The sequence below is a fragment of the Lathyrus oleraceus genome, chromosome 4 (genome assembly GCF_024323335.1).
Source record: "Lathyrus oleraceus cultivar Zhongwan6 chromosome 4, CAAS_Psat_ZW6_1.0, whole genome shotgun sequence".
NCBI classification, from domain to species: Eukaryota; Viridiplantae; Streptophyta; class Magnoliopsida; order Fabales; family Fabaceae; genus Lathyrus; species Lathyrus oleraceus.
In genome coordinates, this window is record NC_066582.1 from 290436909 (window position 1) to 290453163 (window position 16255).

At 42.4% G+C, this 16255-nt stretch overlaps 1 protein-coding gene across 1 annotated transcript in view; it reads right to left on the reverse strand.

The window, feature by feature from the left end:
• Positions 1-2621: 2621 nt before the first annotated feature.
• Positions 2622-16255, reverse strand: part of LOC127137156 (uncharacterized) — a 31227-nt gene continuing 17593 nt past the window's right edge. The window contains exon 2 of the mRNA XM_051063642.1: positions 2622-3548. Coding sequence (XP_050919599.1) covers positions 2622-3548 — 927 coding nt within the window. The remainder of the gene's footprint in view (positions 3549-16255) is intronic.

Consider the following 16255-nt stretch of genomic DNA (forward strand, 5'->3'; position numbering starts at 1 on the left):
TCTGGTTATAACCGGAAAAACCATCCATGAATGAGAAAACTGCAAAACTAGCTGTATTATCGACAAGGGTATCAATATGAGGCAATGGGAAATCGTCTTTTGGACTAGCTTTGTTCAGATCCCTGTAGTCTACGCACATTCTGACCTTACCGTCCTTTTTGGGCACTGGAACAATGTTGGCAACCCAATCAGGATACTTCGCAACTACAAGGAAACCCGCATCCAACTGTTTCTTAACCTCATCTCGAATCTTCAAAGCCATGTCAGGTCTCGTTCTTCGAAGTTTCTGTTTGACAGGCGGACATTCTGGCTTAAGCGGTAGCTTGTGAACTACAATATCTGTGTCTAAACCTGGCATATCTTGATACGACCATGCAAACACATCAACATAGTCCTTCAACAGCTTGACCAATCTCTGCTTGACCTCGGCCCCAGATATTGCACCAATTTTGACCTTTTTCTTGTCTTCATTTATGCCCAGATTAATCAAATCTACCTGCTCCTTGTGCGGTTGAAACTCTGTGTACTCGTACTCAACCAATCTCGTCAGTTCCGCGGGTACTTCAAAATCCTCTTCACCCCCATCTTCAGCTTGATAAATGGGTGAATCCCAATCAGGAGAGACGATAGAGTCATTGGATTCAACAAGGGTTGTAATGTCACTTCATGTTGAAAGGCTTGTTTTATTAAATGTTCAAATGAAGATGCAAGAGAGTGGAAATGCGTTATTTTGTAGTTTTTGAAAAGATTGCCAATTTCATTTTAAAAGGTGAAAACGAAAAAACGCTAATAGAACAAAGTGGAAGCAGAACAAAATGCATTGATTAATAATTGTTTTAAAAATGAAAGGTGGCCCTACAAAGCAATCCAATAGCCTTGGGCAGAGCTATGGATGTGAAAACACAAATGGAATTGTTAATTTACTTCGAAATGGGAAAAATAATAGGAATCTCTATAGCCTCCCAGTTGCTCAAAGTTGCATCGCTCTTGAATACCAGGTTGCTCAGATCTTCGTCTTCATCATAGTCACTGATGGCATTGACTTGGAAACCTCCGCTGACAAAAACTTCTTGAAAAAACTTCGGACGCCCTTCGACCTTTGTAGAAGCTTTATCATGAGTTGGTCTGTAACCCAACCCGTGGCGATCAGTCTTGGTCTTGACGTTGATTATCTCTCCCCAACCTTCAGGAATGCCCCTATCAATTATTGATCTGGTACTCTTTAAGGATGCAAAAGATGGATTACTCTGGCCTTCCACAGTCTCTTCGTCCTCCACTAACACAGCATTGGCGATCTCAAGTGCTTGGAAAGAAGTTTCCAACGCGTCTTCATCGGCCTAAATATAACGGAACAAAGATAAATTACTGACCATTAAATCCTCCTCACCATGAATAATCACCAGCTTACCATCAACTACAAACTTCATCTTTTGGTGCAAGGTATAAGTCACAGCCCCAGCAGCATGGATCCAAGGTCTTCCAAGTAGACAGCTGTAATTGGGATTGATATCCATGACTTGGAAAGTGATATTGAAAACATGTGGACCAATCAGAATTGGAAGTTCCACTTCTCCAATCACAGCTCTACGAGAACCATCAAACGCCTTGACAATCAAAGAAGTAGGCTTCACCATAGCCTCTTTATAGGCCAACTTGCTAAGAACTCTCTTGGGTAGGACGTTCAAAGATGAACCGGTATCCACAAGCACCCTGGCTAAATTATCCTCTTGACACTTCGCTGATATGTGCAAAGCACGGTTGTGATTCGGGCCCTCTTTCGGTAGCTCTTCATTGCTGGAGCTAAGAGTATTACATGCGGTAATATTGGCGATCACACTATCAAACTGACCAGTAGTAATATGTTGAGCGACATGAGCTTGCATCAATACTTTCTGCAAAGCAGCCCTATGAGCGGGTGAATTCAATAACAGAGACAGGATGGAGATCTTCGAAGGGGTCTGATGAAGCTGATCAACGACTTTGTAATCACTCTTCCTGATGATCCTTAAGAATTCAGCATCTTCATCATTAGTAACAACCTCTTTATTTTTATCTCTGGCAGGCACAACAGTGTTAGTAGTTGTCTCTTTAGGTGGAGCCTCATCAAAACGGGGAGTGTACACGCGACCACTACGAGTCATCCTGCTTGCCCCAGCTATGTTAGTCACACTTTCACCATCAACCTTCACTTCTTCTCTTGGAATGACCTTCCCAGATTCTTTGTCAATCGCGGTTACATCATACTTCCAAGGTACTGCTTTGGGATCACTGAATGGAAATGGACTCGGTTTTTGGATAATCAACGGTTTAGGCTGGTCCACTGTTGGAGTAACAGGAGTCGGTATACTGAACACTGGCATGACAGAATTTGGTGCTGGCAGATTAAACACTGGTATCCTACCCCTCGATTCTGGCAAGTTGAAGGTAGGCTCAATTGCGGCTACTTCTTTCGCCTGGTTAACAACTTGCAAAAAACCATCATCAATCAATCTCTGAACGTCTTTCCGAACCATAACACAACCCTTATCACATCCCTTACAGCTCGTACAACAGATATGGGAAACAGATACTAGGCCTGCTTTAAACAACTTTGAATGGAATGCCTTGAGCGGAGTCTTAATCTAAGCTACATCAAGGATAAAATTCTCTTCAGACGAAGCATCAATGGCATTAACAGCCCCATGGTCAGGCAAAGGGTTACTTTTGACATTGGGCGGCGAATCGTTGAATGACAAAATCTTCTTTTCCATCAGATCCCTCACAAGGTTTTTCAAAGCATAACAGTTCTCCAAATCGTGACCTGGCGCACCCTCATGAAATAAACAATGAGCGGCGGTGTTGTAGTTAGCTGGCAAAGGATTCGGAGGCGGTCCCAAAGCTCGAGTAGTGACCAAACCGCGTTGCACTAAGTAAGGATACAACTCGGTGAACGTCATCGGAATCGGTGGACAAGTCTTGTATAGTCTCCTTGGAGCATTCTGGCGAGGTGCCTGGTTCCTCGGTTGTTGACTCGCCTGAGCGTTGGATGCTTGTTGATAATTCGGAGGAGGATAAACCGGAGGCGGATAACCAGGAACCTGTTGCATGGGCTGATAAACGGGCGCTTGTGGAGCTTGTTGGTTAAAAGATGGTGCAACAGCAGCCACGTATGGCGGTGGTGCATACTGAACCGGGTATCCCTGTGGTTGGGCATACTGTGGCGGATATTGATACTGCCTATTCCTTCTCCTATCTGAAGACACAACATGAGTCTCTCCTTCCTTCTTTCTCTGAGGATTGACGGAAGTCTTCTTAGCTTGGTCCTTCGAACTCGTACTGCTAGAACCACTGGACATCTTTCCACTCTTCATAGCTAATTCAACCTTTACTCCAACAACAACAATATCAGCGAAATTCGTGGTTACACTACCCACCATCCTTTCATAGAACTCAGGACGAACGGTGTCAACAAACCAGTCAGCTAATTCTTTATCAGTCAATGGAGGTTCAACCTGGGAAGCAATTTCCCTCCATCGCTGGGCGTATTCCTTAAAGGTCTCAGAACTTTTCTACGTCATACTCAAAAGTTGTACTTATAGTGCTTACTGAAAGCGTCAGACAAATCTTGAAAAGACTTGATGCGAGATTGGTCCAATGTTAAATACCACTTCGACGAGGCACCTTTCAGACTGTCTTGAAAACAGTGGATCATCAACTTGTCATTTTCCACGTGGGCAGCTGTAGCACCTCAAATTTGCACCTCCCATTTTGTACATACATTTTCATATTAGGTCATTAACATAACATAGTCCACTGCATAGCATTGCATTGTCCTTTGCCCAAGTGCAAGTCATCAGACAAGATTAGGTCAAGATGATCAGGAGAATCAGTCAAGCAAGCAAACATGTGCATTTCTCAAGGAAGCAAAGCCCTATGGTTGATTCAACAAGTTCATATGATCTAGGGATCATTTTGAAGCCATTTGGCCAAGGATTGGATGATCAAAGCTCAACAGTCAAGTTGAATTTCATCTGAAACCCTAGAAAGTCAACTATGGTCAACTGTGCATGAATTCAAGGATTTGAAGGTGGGAGATGGTTTGAAAGGCTTCATTCATGTCTATATAAGTCTCATTTGGCATTTCAAAGATCAAGATTGAAGAATTTGAGGTTAGAAGAAAAGTTTCCAAAAATAGTAAGTGACCTGTAATTTCAAACTGCCAAAAATGGAAAGGTCTTCTCCTCAAATTTACATCATCATACAAGCTTCAAATGGCTTTTTGTCCAACATGAAAGTTGAAGATCTTGCTCTCACCTTTCCAAAAAGTCCAATAACACTCATTTCTCATGTGTGGTTGGCATGTTATGATCAAATCATTTTCAAGAAAAGTTGAACTTCAAGGAGGCATAACTTTCACACCATTTGGCCAATTCATGTGATTCTTTTTTGAGAAAACTCCATTTGACATGCTTTATAATAATCCATCATCACATTTCATCAAAAATCATCACATAAAAAGTCCATTTTCCAAGTGAACCAATTTGAATTTTGGTGGGAAAAAAGGCCATTTTGAAAAATACATATGATTTTCACTCCAAACCACTTCCAACAGCCTTAAAACAGAAATTTGGATTTGCTTCAAATGAGTTTCTACTGTTCCATTGGTTGCATTTGAAAAAGGGCATTTTGGCCAAGTTACATGACATGAGCATTCACTAATCCATTTCCATTTTGCTAATCATGTTTAGCTAATTGGATTAAGAGGTGGTATATAGTCTTAATTGTAATAGAAAATCACATTAACATTCACAATCTCAGATCCAAAACAGAAAATTCTCAAAATTCTCTCAAATCCTCTCAAAATTTTTCAACTCTTTCCATTGATTTTTCTTCATTTCTTTGCTTGTTCCTTGCTCTAACCTTCATCTGCAGGCATTGTGGCATTGAATTGAAGCAAAACAGTGGAGAATTCATGCTAAATTGGAACTATTGAAGAGTGCACATTCATATGGCAGTTGCAAATTCCCTCGAATCTGAGCATTGTTGAGCTAAAGATTTGACTTCATTCATCTTCCTCAACATCATTGCGCATCTGTTTTGATAATCCAGGCCTTGAGGAGCTCGAATTCAACATCTGCATCTTCATAAGGTGAGAATTCGATCATGTTAATTCTTGAAATCTTCATATGGCTTTGATAGATCTTAGTACATAGAGCATGCTGCAGCTTGAATCGTGCAATTCCATTAAGATTTGAGCAAGATATCTTGATTTGAATTTTTGATTGCAAAACTTATTTGATTCGATTCTCTTCATGTAGTTAGAATTGGATGAAATCATGATTAGATTAGTGATGTGTGTTGAATGCTGAGTCGATCCATATATGGTTTGCAAATTTCTGTGATGAAAAGTTCATGTTGATGATGAACATGAAGAACGTGTGATGAATGCTTGCATTTCGTTCCCAGACTCGTGGTAGATCTGTTTCCCGTGGCTTTTGCATGATTTTTCTGTTTGTTCCCCATGAAGCCAGTCACGTGGTGACACCTCACTTAGTGAAACGCGGCGTTTCACTAAGTGGCGCCCCATGTTGAATTTGAGCAAGGATCGATTCCACCTGGATGCATTTTCGCCCTGGCTTTGTTGATTTATTTTCCTTCATATTTCACATGTTCATCATGCTTTGTTTACTTTTTTTTTTTAATTTTTCACCATGATAATAAATTCATAACTCATTCAATTTTCGTCCAAATAATGTGAGGTTTTTTTTCATAATGATCCTTGCCATGTCCTTTATTTTTTGATGATTTTTAATAAATTTGTGCACATGTGGATTTCTGTTTTGGCTAGGGTTTATGTGAACATGTCATTTTGTGTACCATGCTTACCATTTTGATCATGAAATGATGATGCTTAATTGGAAATTCTTGAAACTTTGCATGCTTATTCTAGACATCTTAAGGAGCATTTTGATACTTAGGGATGTTTAGAATGCTTGTGATTTTTCCTGGAATTTTTGAATGCATTTCCAATTTGATTGAGATTTTCTCTCCTGTTTGACCAATTGTTGACTTCTTGTGAGTCATGATTTCATTTGATTTGGGAAATTCTTATGGTTTATTGGATGGACTTGAAATTTGGCATGTGTATTATAGACATCTTGAAGTTTGCCATGGATTTGATTTCATTCATTTATCATGTTTGGTTTCTGTTTTATGGTTGCTTGAAGTGGATGCATGTTTTGGTGCCTTGTATGAGCTTGTTTGAACTTGTGTTGACTTGATGAATTTCATTGACTTGCTTCCCTTGGTCCAAATGAGTTGAAATTTGGTGTGTAGGTCATGTTGTGAATGTTGTTTGATCATGAATTTTTTGGTGATTTATTGAAATGTTTGTGAGTTGATTTGAGTTGAGCCATTCTGTTTGGTTGTATGAGGTTCTAAATTGCATGTTTTGTACTCTTTGCTTCATGAAATGATATTGATGAATGATATGAATGTGGAACCACTTGGATTTGATTCTTGATTGTTTGATCTTGATTTTTGATAAGTTTCATGTTCTGTTTTGGTTTTTTGCTCTCATTTTGACCCTAGTCTTGTACTAGTGGTTTGTGCTCTCACATTTGAGCTTTGTTTCAGGTTAAAAGCACAATTTGCTTATGCTTGATGATGTGCACTCAATTGGAGTTGGTTTGTTGATTGTTTATGACTAACATTGAGTTTGTTTTGTAGGCATTGAGACTTATGCTTATGCCTTGTGGCTTGCACCTTTGTGCATTGACTGTTGTTTGACTGTATAGTTAACTGTTGACCATTGTCTGTTTGCTTATTGTTCGAGCTGCGTGCTGATTATATTGGATTGATTTCAAGTACCTTAGTTGCTATAGTTCCTTTGTGAACTTGATTGTGCTTTGCTTGCTAGCTTGAGCACTGAGGTTTAATGATCTCTTCTCCATGTAGTCTGGAAGACCTGGCCTGTTACTTGGCCAGGCACCTGTCTGAAGTCCTCCTTAAGAGGCAATGTTTGTGCTTGTTTATATTTGTCCCTGTACATATCAAAGACCTTTTGATAAGGCAATTGGCAGATACAAGAGATGTGCAATCCATCTCCTGCTATTCAGTTGAGTCATCCCTCTGCTCACACAACTGGTGTTGATGCATTGTGGATAGTAACCCAAGATCCTTGTACAGTTGTACAGTTGAGTCAGTGTCATAAGTGTAGAAGGGTTCCCACTTTCTGGACCCACACTTCATTGTCTAAAGCTCTCCCAGGCCAGGGATAAGAGCTGTGAAGTCTCATCTTCACTCACCTTTCATCTGCTTCACCTTGACCCTCAATGTCAAGGTTAAGAGCTAACCTCACCCTGATACAGTGGCTTGTTTGTCGAGGTTGACATGACCCCTTGACTAAAGCTTAACCTTTGTTTGAGCCCCACTTGGTGTGTATATAGTGTGTGCTATCTGTGATTGTTTGCTTTGCTTGTGCCTGTGCTTAGGTTTAGCTTGCTCCATGTGCAAGTTAGGTAGCAACCTTGACCCAGGGATGATTTTGCATGATAACATCTAGGCTCGAGTTAGTCTCCCTAGTTGTGTCTCCCTCTGTTATCTGGTTAGGCTAGTCCTGTGTCCCTGCGTAGGGGAACTACGTCGCCCTGATCCTCATACCAGATGAGGTACGTAGGCAGGAGATGAGCTGATCTCTCCGGGCGCCCGTTTTGTTTTGTCTTTGTGTGTGTCAGGAGATGGATGTAAGACCAGCGATTGGCATTCCGTATCCTCTTGTTGTGTGCTTGGAGTCCGGTATAAGTCCATCAAGTGGCATCTAGTTTCCAGTGTGGGTGTGTTTTGGTTCGGAATCTGATGTAAGTCCAGCGATTGGCATTCGGATTCCACGTTTGCCTGTGTTGTTTGTTTGGCGTGCGTGAGCCGAGCTACGGATGCTCTGATTCTTCTTAGTCCAAGAAGATACGTATGCATAGGATGCGACATCCTAGCAAGCATGTTTTTCCCCCAGTCCGAACTACTTTGACTCTGATGTCTATGCCTGATAGACTAAGTAGGCCCAGGATGCGATATCCTGCCGAGTCAGTCTTGTCTGTTTTCTTGCGTCTCTTTCAGCCTGTGTAGATGTTTGTTTGAGCAGTGTTTTAGCAACCATTTTCCTTCCTTTAGTGCGTGGATCCCGTCGAGTACGACGGATGCGTAGGGGTGTTAATACCTTCCCTTCGCATAACCGACTCCCGATCCCATTCTCTTTGGTCGCGAGACCATGTCTTTTCCAGGTTTACTTTGAGCGTTTCCTTTCCCTCTTTTGGGATAAATAACGCACGGTGGCGGCTCTGTTGTTCTTGTTTCCCGTCGGTTTTTCGCGTAATGCGACAGCTGGCGACTCTGCTGGGGATGAGAGAAGTTGACCTCTTGCTGGTCCATCTTCCCTAAGCGAGTCTCTCCTAGCGCTCTCTAGGTTAGGGTTTTGGTTGCTATTTGCTGTTATTTATCGCATTCATGGTTATTATGTTGTATATAAGTGCATATCTGTTTGCATGCATCATACTGTCATTGAGCTGTCTCCTGTGCAGGTGGTTCCTCTGTTTGGGGTGGGTGTTCTGAGTGGGGCTAAAACCCAGGCCCGAGTATACACCTAGAATTAGAGTGGTCTCGCGTTTCCTCACTTGCTGTATCAGCATGTTGTTGCGACGTGTCACCACAGCCGGACGAGGTTCATTTAAGGGAGTCCTTCCGTTTGGAGTTATTCCACTCAGGTTGGAGGATCTCATCTGAGCTGTTGACTTCGGTGACCGTTCTTTCCCGGATCTTTGATTGAGCCGATCTTAAGAGAGCTACAACGGCACACCCGAAAGGGCAAACCCGTTGAGTATCTTTGCCCGATTGTCGAGATCATTGTCCGCCTTAGGATGACCTGATTAGAATTTACCTGTGAGGGGAGGGTTGATTCTTACAGATGCATGTTCTAATGGTGACTTTGTTGGTGACTATTGGTTGATCAGAGTCCTATTTATAAGTCGTATTTATGGATCTTTATTTTGAAACGCCGGAGGTTTGATCCTGGTATTGATCAGAGGGTTCCGTTTATTTCGGATCCCTGGGCAGAATTTGAGGGTACTTGCTCAGATGTTGACTTGGGTTCAGATGATTTTTGGGGTTTCAGATGATTGAGGTTCCGAGTTCAGGCCGAAGCTTTGATCCTGTGTTCCGAGATGCACAGCCAACCAGTCATGTTCGCATCATTTGCATCAAAGCATGTTTATTTTTCAAAATAATAATAATAATAATAATGCATGAAAAAACAAAAAAGTTAACTCGCATACGCATATCCTTTATCAGGATCATCCATGACAAAATAATACCCATATCATGCATATCATGCACATAGCATCCTTGCATCACAGACATGTTTGGAGAGACTTCTCACTTTGGTTCCTGACTGAGACAGGATTGCTGACCGTCGACCGCATCGTTACTCAACCAGACTCAATCGTCAGAGGAGTATGAATCAGGTTCAGACCGAGTTGGCTGAGATGAGGGCGAACATGGCCCAGTTCATGACAACGATGCAAGGGGTTTCGCAAGGTCAGGAAGAGCTCCGAGCCCTGGTTTAGAGACAAGAGACTGTGATTCAGACGTCCAACCGTGCTTCGCCTACTGTTGTACCTGTTCATGAGAATGTCAACGTTGCTGCTCCCGCTAACGACTATGCCGTCGGGGATGAACTCAGAGGAATAAGGATCAATGGACAGCCTCTTGCTGCAGAGACTGTCAATGTCAGAGCTACCCGGGCTCTTGTTCGTCATCCTGCTTCGCTTGTTGATAGGCAAGAGGACATGTTCACTCTGCTCAGTAAGGATGATGAAGTTGTGAGAACCGGGGAGAGGGATAGAAAAGTGGATGCCCTTGCTGAGAAAGTCCGTGCCAGGGAGTGTCAGAATTCCTTGGGTTTCGATGTAACCGATATGGGTTTGGTTGATGGGTTGAGAATCCCTTACAAATTCAAGGCGCCGTCCTTTGACAAGTACAATGGCACTTCCTGTCCTCGCACCCATGTGCAGGCTTATTACAGAAAGATCTCTGCTTACACTGATGATGAGAAGATGTGGATGTACTTTTTCCAAGACAGTTTGTCTGGAGCGTCTTTGGACTGGTACATGGATCTGAAGAAAGAATCAGTCAGAAGCTGGAAAGATCTGGGTGAAGCCTTTCTGAGGCAATACAAGCATAACATGGACATGGCGCCGAGCCGAACCCAACTGCAGAGCTTGTGTCAGAAGACTGGAGAAAGCTTCAAGGAGTACGCCCAGAGATGGCGTGAGCTAGCCGCAAGAGTGCAACCTCCGATGTTGGAGAGAGAGCTGACTGACATGTTCATCGAGACCTTGCAGGGTGTGTTCATGGACCGCATGGGGAGTTGCCCGTTCAGTAGCTTTTCTGATGTTGTTGTCTGTGGGGAGAGGACTGAGAGTCTCATTAAAGCAGGAAAGATTCAAGATCCTGGCTCTTCAAGTTCTTCGAATTCTAAGAAGCCATTCTCTGGGGCACCCAAAAGGGGGGAGAGTGAAACAAATGCTGTGCACCGTCGGAGGAATGTGAACAGAGGACAGTATCGTCAGGCTGCTGCTGTGACTATTCCAGCAACTCAAACGCAACAACAACAGAGAAGACTAACTCAGCAATATCAGCATCAACAACATCGTCCTCTACAGCAGGCTTACCAACCTCCCAATGATAATCAAGCTAGTACGAGTAATGAGAGGAAGAAGATCATTTTTGATCCGATCCCTATGTCGTATGCAGAACTGTATCCCTCTTTGATAGAGCGGAACTTGATTACTCCCAGAGACCCGCCGGCTATACCCGTCAACCCTCGGTGGTGGTATAGGCCTGAGCAGCATTGTGTGTATCATTCGGGTGCTCCCGGTCATGATGTGGATAATTGCTTTCAGTTGAAGATGAAGGTTCAAGACCTTGTGAGGTCAGGTATTCTGAACTTTGAGGACTTAGGTCCCCATGCTAATCAAGTTTGAAGATAACAAGTCTTGGGCTGGCGTTGGCTTTTCTTCTGAGGTCTTCAACAAAGAGGGTGGTTCAAAAGCAGAAGCTGTTGATGCAAGAGATTCTGACATTTGTCATCCCTGGTGGGATCTATCACAATTGGGTCACTGTGGGCGTTCCTACAGTTGTCCATAAATCAGAGTAATAATCACTTTGTTTAAAAACCCTTCTCCCATGCCAAAAGGAGAAGTGATGACATTGTTGGCAACATTTTGTGCAATGATATTTTCATTCAAATAAAAGCATGTTAAAATATTTGTTTTTTCATTTGTTTTCCCTTTTTGCTTTTTTCATGAAATTGGTGATCACAAAAAACCCTAAAAACAAGAATAAAAGCAATCTTTTCATCTGCATAACGATTGTCTTGTTTGATTTTCAAAGTGCTTTTTATACTCAAAATCATTATGCAGGTTGTTTCTTAAACCCATTGAACATAATGATCCGACGTCATCTCCCAATTTTGAATTCCCTGTATTCGAAGCGGAAGAAGATGATGTTGAAAGGATTCCTGACGAGATTTCCCGACTTCTTGAGCAAGAAAAGAAGATCACTCAGCTGCATCTCGAGAATCAGCAGAACAGCCAACTGGGGCATTGAAAGAAAAAATCAAAAAAAATAAAGAAAGAGGAGGGTGCAAAATCAAAAAAAAGCAATCAAAAGAAATCAAAAAAAAAAATCAAAAGAAAGAAAAAGAAAGAATGAAACAAAAGAGAAATAGCACCCTCAAGTCCCAAGTTGACTGATGCTGAATGAATTCAGGGTCGTCACGACCAAATGAATCTGATCGAAAAGAAGAGATTAACCGCCATGTGTCATGGTCAGTTATGTCAGCAGAGAGTGAAGAAAGCATTCGATAAGAAGGTCAAGCCTCGTGTGTTCCGAGAAGGTGGCCTTGTGCTCAAGAAAGTCTTGTCTTTCGCACCCGATTCCAGGGGCAAGTGAACCCCAAGCTATGAATGTCCATATGCTGTCAAGAGAGCCTTTTCAGGCAGTGCTTTGACGCTTACAACAATGGATAGAGAAGTTCACTCGTCCTGTGAATCCAGATGCAGTCAAGAAATACTTTGCCTAAAAAAAAAAGCAAAACAGCTCGCTAAGTCGAACACCCCAAAGGGCGACTTAGGCAAAAAAGAGCGTCTCGGTGGATTGAAAACCCGAAAGGGCGATCCAGGAAAAAGTTAGAGACATTGAAGAAGAATTTTCATCCCGCTAGATTGAGCACCTCACATTGGGGCAATCTAGGCAAAAATTAGGGATTTGGAAAGTAACTGCATCCTGACAAGACTGTGCTCTACATTTGTCATCCGTCAGGGATTCTCGATTCATCGTCGACTGAAGCTCCGAATACATCGAAAATTCGGAATGGTAGAGAAAAGGTCATTATGTTCAATGTAGCCCTCTCCAATATATATCTCCGATTTCAAACTTGTACAGATCTATGGAGTCTCGCCCTTTGCAGACTACCATTCCATCACATCAATTTGAGCTTTTATCCAATTATTTGCACTCTTATTTGTTTCAACTCAACAAATGTTTTGCATGTTCTAATTGATAAAGTATCATTGTTTTCAAAATAAATAAAATTTTTCACAAAATTGTTCTTAAACAAAGTGAACATTCACAATGATGGAAGGATACTTAGGAGATCCGCAGTGCTCTCCCAAGGGTGGTACGATTGCCAACAGGTAAGACATTTGTTCGTATCTCGAGCATAACGGTATCTTTTTCCTGTAGAATCTCATGGTTTCTCCTCAGCGAGGTTGCTCAGTGTAGTGTTGGTTGAAGTTGTTTATCTTCATGTCCCCGGCAGTGCAATATTCTTCCTCCAAGTCCCTGTTAGCCCTATTGTGGGGCATCTCTAGTAGAGGGCTGTTTGAACCCTATTGTGGGGCATTCCCAGCAAGGTTGCTGTTGAAATACTTTTGTGGGGCAGTTCCCCAAGCAGAGTGTTTACTGAAGACTTCAACTTTCGTCTCTCCAGCAGAGCAGTCTTCTCTTCTCCCCGGCATGGGTGCTTTTCTGTGAAGATTCGGTATTTGGAGGATTGACATCCCAGTATTCCGTCATTTTCTCGGATAGATCCTCAGCAGAGTCGTTGACATGATGAACTTTATCAATGCCTATCTATCCTCACTAGAGATCTGGTTGATTCTTGGTACCTCTGTTCTCCAGCATGAGTGAGAAGTCGTTGCTCTCCCTGCAGAGTTTTCCTCAAGCGGATTTCTTCAAGCGGAGTCTCCCCACAGAGTTGGAGTATCTGATCTTTGGGCTCCCCAGCGGAGTTTTCATCACTTGCATTTGGCATATAGTAATCATTGCATCCTTAAATTGCGTAGCATTTCCATTTCAATATGGAGAATTACGCCATAGAAAAATTCAAACATATGCATTCATGTGTTACCCCCCAGACCGTATCCCCGGCAGAGGCGGATTCTCGTTCAACGTCTGTACGACACGTTTGCTACAGTTGCTCCTGACAGCATTCAGGATTGATACCCCTCAGAGAGGTTTATTTTCTCATCCGTTGGTGAAAGGAAAACCAGATCTCCCCAGTAGATCCTCCCCTAACAGATGTGGGTGTGTCTGATCTCTCCATATAGAGTCGACCCCTTAAGCAGAAAATGTCTGTCATTTTCTTCTGCGCTCCCCACTGAGTTATATCCTCGTGGATGACGGTTGTTTCCGTTCCCTCCCCACACATAACGGGATGGGTTTTCCCTATTGATTTCTTTCCTCATTAGGATGAGTCTTGATTCAGTATGCCTTTTTGGATCGATCCTAAACTGGCTTCCTTGTGGCTGTCTCTCAGCAGACTGTTTGTTGGCCTCTGCCTACAAACCAGCAGTTGTAAGTCCTACCTTTGCGGTCTTCTACCTATTGCCCGGTAGTTGTAAATCCTTTTTTCTCACTCTGTCCCTCAGCGGAATTTGTTGGCTTCTACCTACGAACCGGTAGTTGTAAGTCCTATCTTTGTGGGCTTCTACCTACTAACCGGTAGATGTAAACTCCATGTTCTCCCCTTTGTGGAGTCAACCTTTGCGCTCATCCTAGTCGATGACGGTTGCTTCTCTGTGGTTTTCTGCCTACGAGCCGGTAGATGTAATCCCCTCTTTGTGGTTATCATTATCCAGTTTCGGTATTGATATTCCTTTCTCCTTTTGGGTGTTTGCTTTGATTAAGCAATCTTATCCCCAGCGGGTCTTCCCCTTCCTTGTGGGTAATTGCTCCGAGTAAGCCATTTTATCCTCAATGGGTCCTCTTTCATTCACCGTTTGCTGGTAATGTTTGTGGTTTCCCCTTTTGATTGGTCATCTTTGCATACCTAGTCTTAGTATCCCGATGCCTTTCTTTGTCGGTCGATTTATCCATTTAACAGCCTACAACCCGGTTAGGATAATCTTCCATGCGAGTGTATTATCTACGTTTTGACGGCTATAGATGATATATCTCATGCGCTCTTTGGTCAATCTTTTGATTGTTTTCACCATCAGAGTAAGATTCGTATTCCTTTGTTCGGAATCGAATGTCCATCCTTTAACAAGTTTGCATACGCTCTCTTTAGGATGATGTCGGTCGATTTATCCTTTAACAACCTACAACCCGGTTATGGATAATCTTCCATGCGAGTGTATTATCTACGTTTTGACGGCTATAGATGATATATCTCATGCGCTCTTTGGTCAATCTTTTGATTGTTTTCACCATCAGAGTAAGATTCGTATTCCTTTGTTCGGAATCGAATGTCCAGCCTTTAACAAGTTTGCCTTCGCTCTCTTCAGGATGATGTCGGTCGATTTATCCTTTAACAACCTACAACCCGGTTATGGATAATCTTCCATGCGAGTGTATTATCTACGTTTTAACGGCTATAGATGATATATCTCATGCGCTCTTTGGTCAATCTTTTGATTGTTTTCACCATCAGAGTAAGATTCGTATTCCTTTGTTCGGAATCGAATGTCCATCCTTTAATAAGTTTGCCTTCTCTCTCTTCAGGATGATGTCGGTCGATTTATCCTTTAACAACCTACAACCCGGTTAGGATAATCTTCCATGCGAGTGTATTATCTACGTTTTGACGGCTATAGATGATATATCTCATGCGCTCTTTGGTCAATCTGTTGATTGTTTTCACCATCAGAGTAAGATTCGTATTCCTTTGTTCGGAATCGAATGTCCATCCTTTAACAAGTTTGCCTTCGCTCTCTTCAGGATGATGTCGGTCGATTTATCCATTTAACAGCCTACAACCCGGTTAGGATAATCTTCCATGCGAGTGTATTATCTACGTTTTGACGGCTATAGATGATATATCTCATGCGCTCTTTGGTCAATCTTTTGAGTGTTTTCACCATCAGAGTAAGATTCGTATTCCTTTGTTCGGAATCGAATGTCCATCCTTTAACAAGTTTGCCTTCGCTCTCTTCAGGATGATGTCGGTCGATTTATCCTTTAACAACCTACAACCCGGTTAGGATAATCTTCCATGCGAGTGTATTATCTATGTTTTGACGGCTATAGATGATATATCTCATGCGCTCTTTGGTCAATCTGTTGATTGTTTTCACCATCAGAGTAAGATTCGTATTCCTTTGTTCGGAATCGAATGTCCATCCTTTAACAAGTTTGCCTTCGCTCTCTTCAGGATGATGTCGGTCGATTTATCCTTTAACAACCTACAACCCGGTTAGGATAATCTTCCATGCGAGTGTATTATCTACATTTTGACGGCTATAGATAATGTATCTCATGCGCTCTTTGGTTGAACCCTTTGTTTGTTTCCCCAATTGAGTAAGATTCGTATTCCTTGTGGAATCGAATGTCCATCCTTTAACAAGATTGCTTTTCTAGCCCTCTTCAGGATGATGAGTGTTTTGGAAGACAAACCAATTCACGCTTCGGTCGGTCACCTGTTTCATGCCTACAACCCGGTATCCTTGGTGTTCCTTCCTGTCTACTCCCTGTTGTGACCTTGATCCCCAGTGAGCTACGTCTCCGTTGGTTTCGATAAACGTTCAGTTTTTCCTATATGTCCGTTGACGTATAGTGGTGCCTTTCCCCACAGAGTTACCTCTCCGTTGGTTTCGATAAACGTCGAGTTTTTCCTAGTTATCCGTTGATATCTAGATGTATTCCCACAGGTCATCCGTTGATGTCCGTTCTCCTTCTCCGTTGGTGTCGATAAACGTCGAGCTTCTCCCGTTCGTCCGTT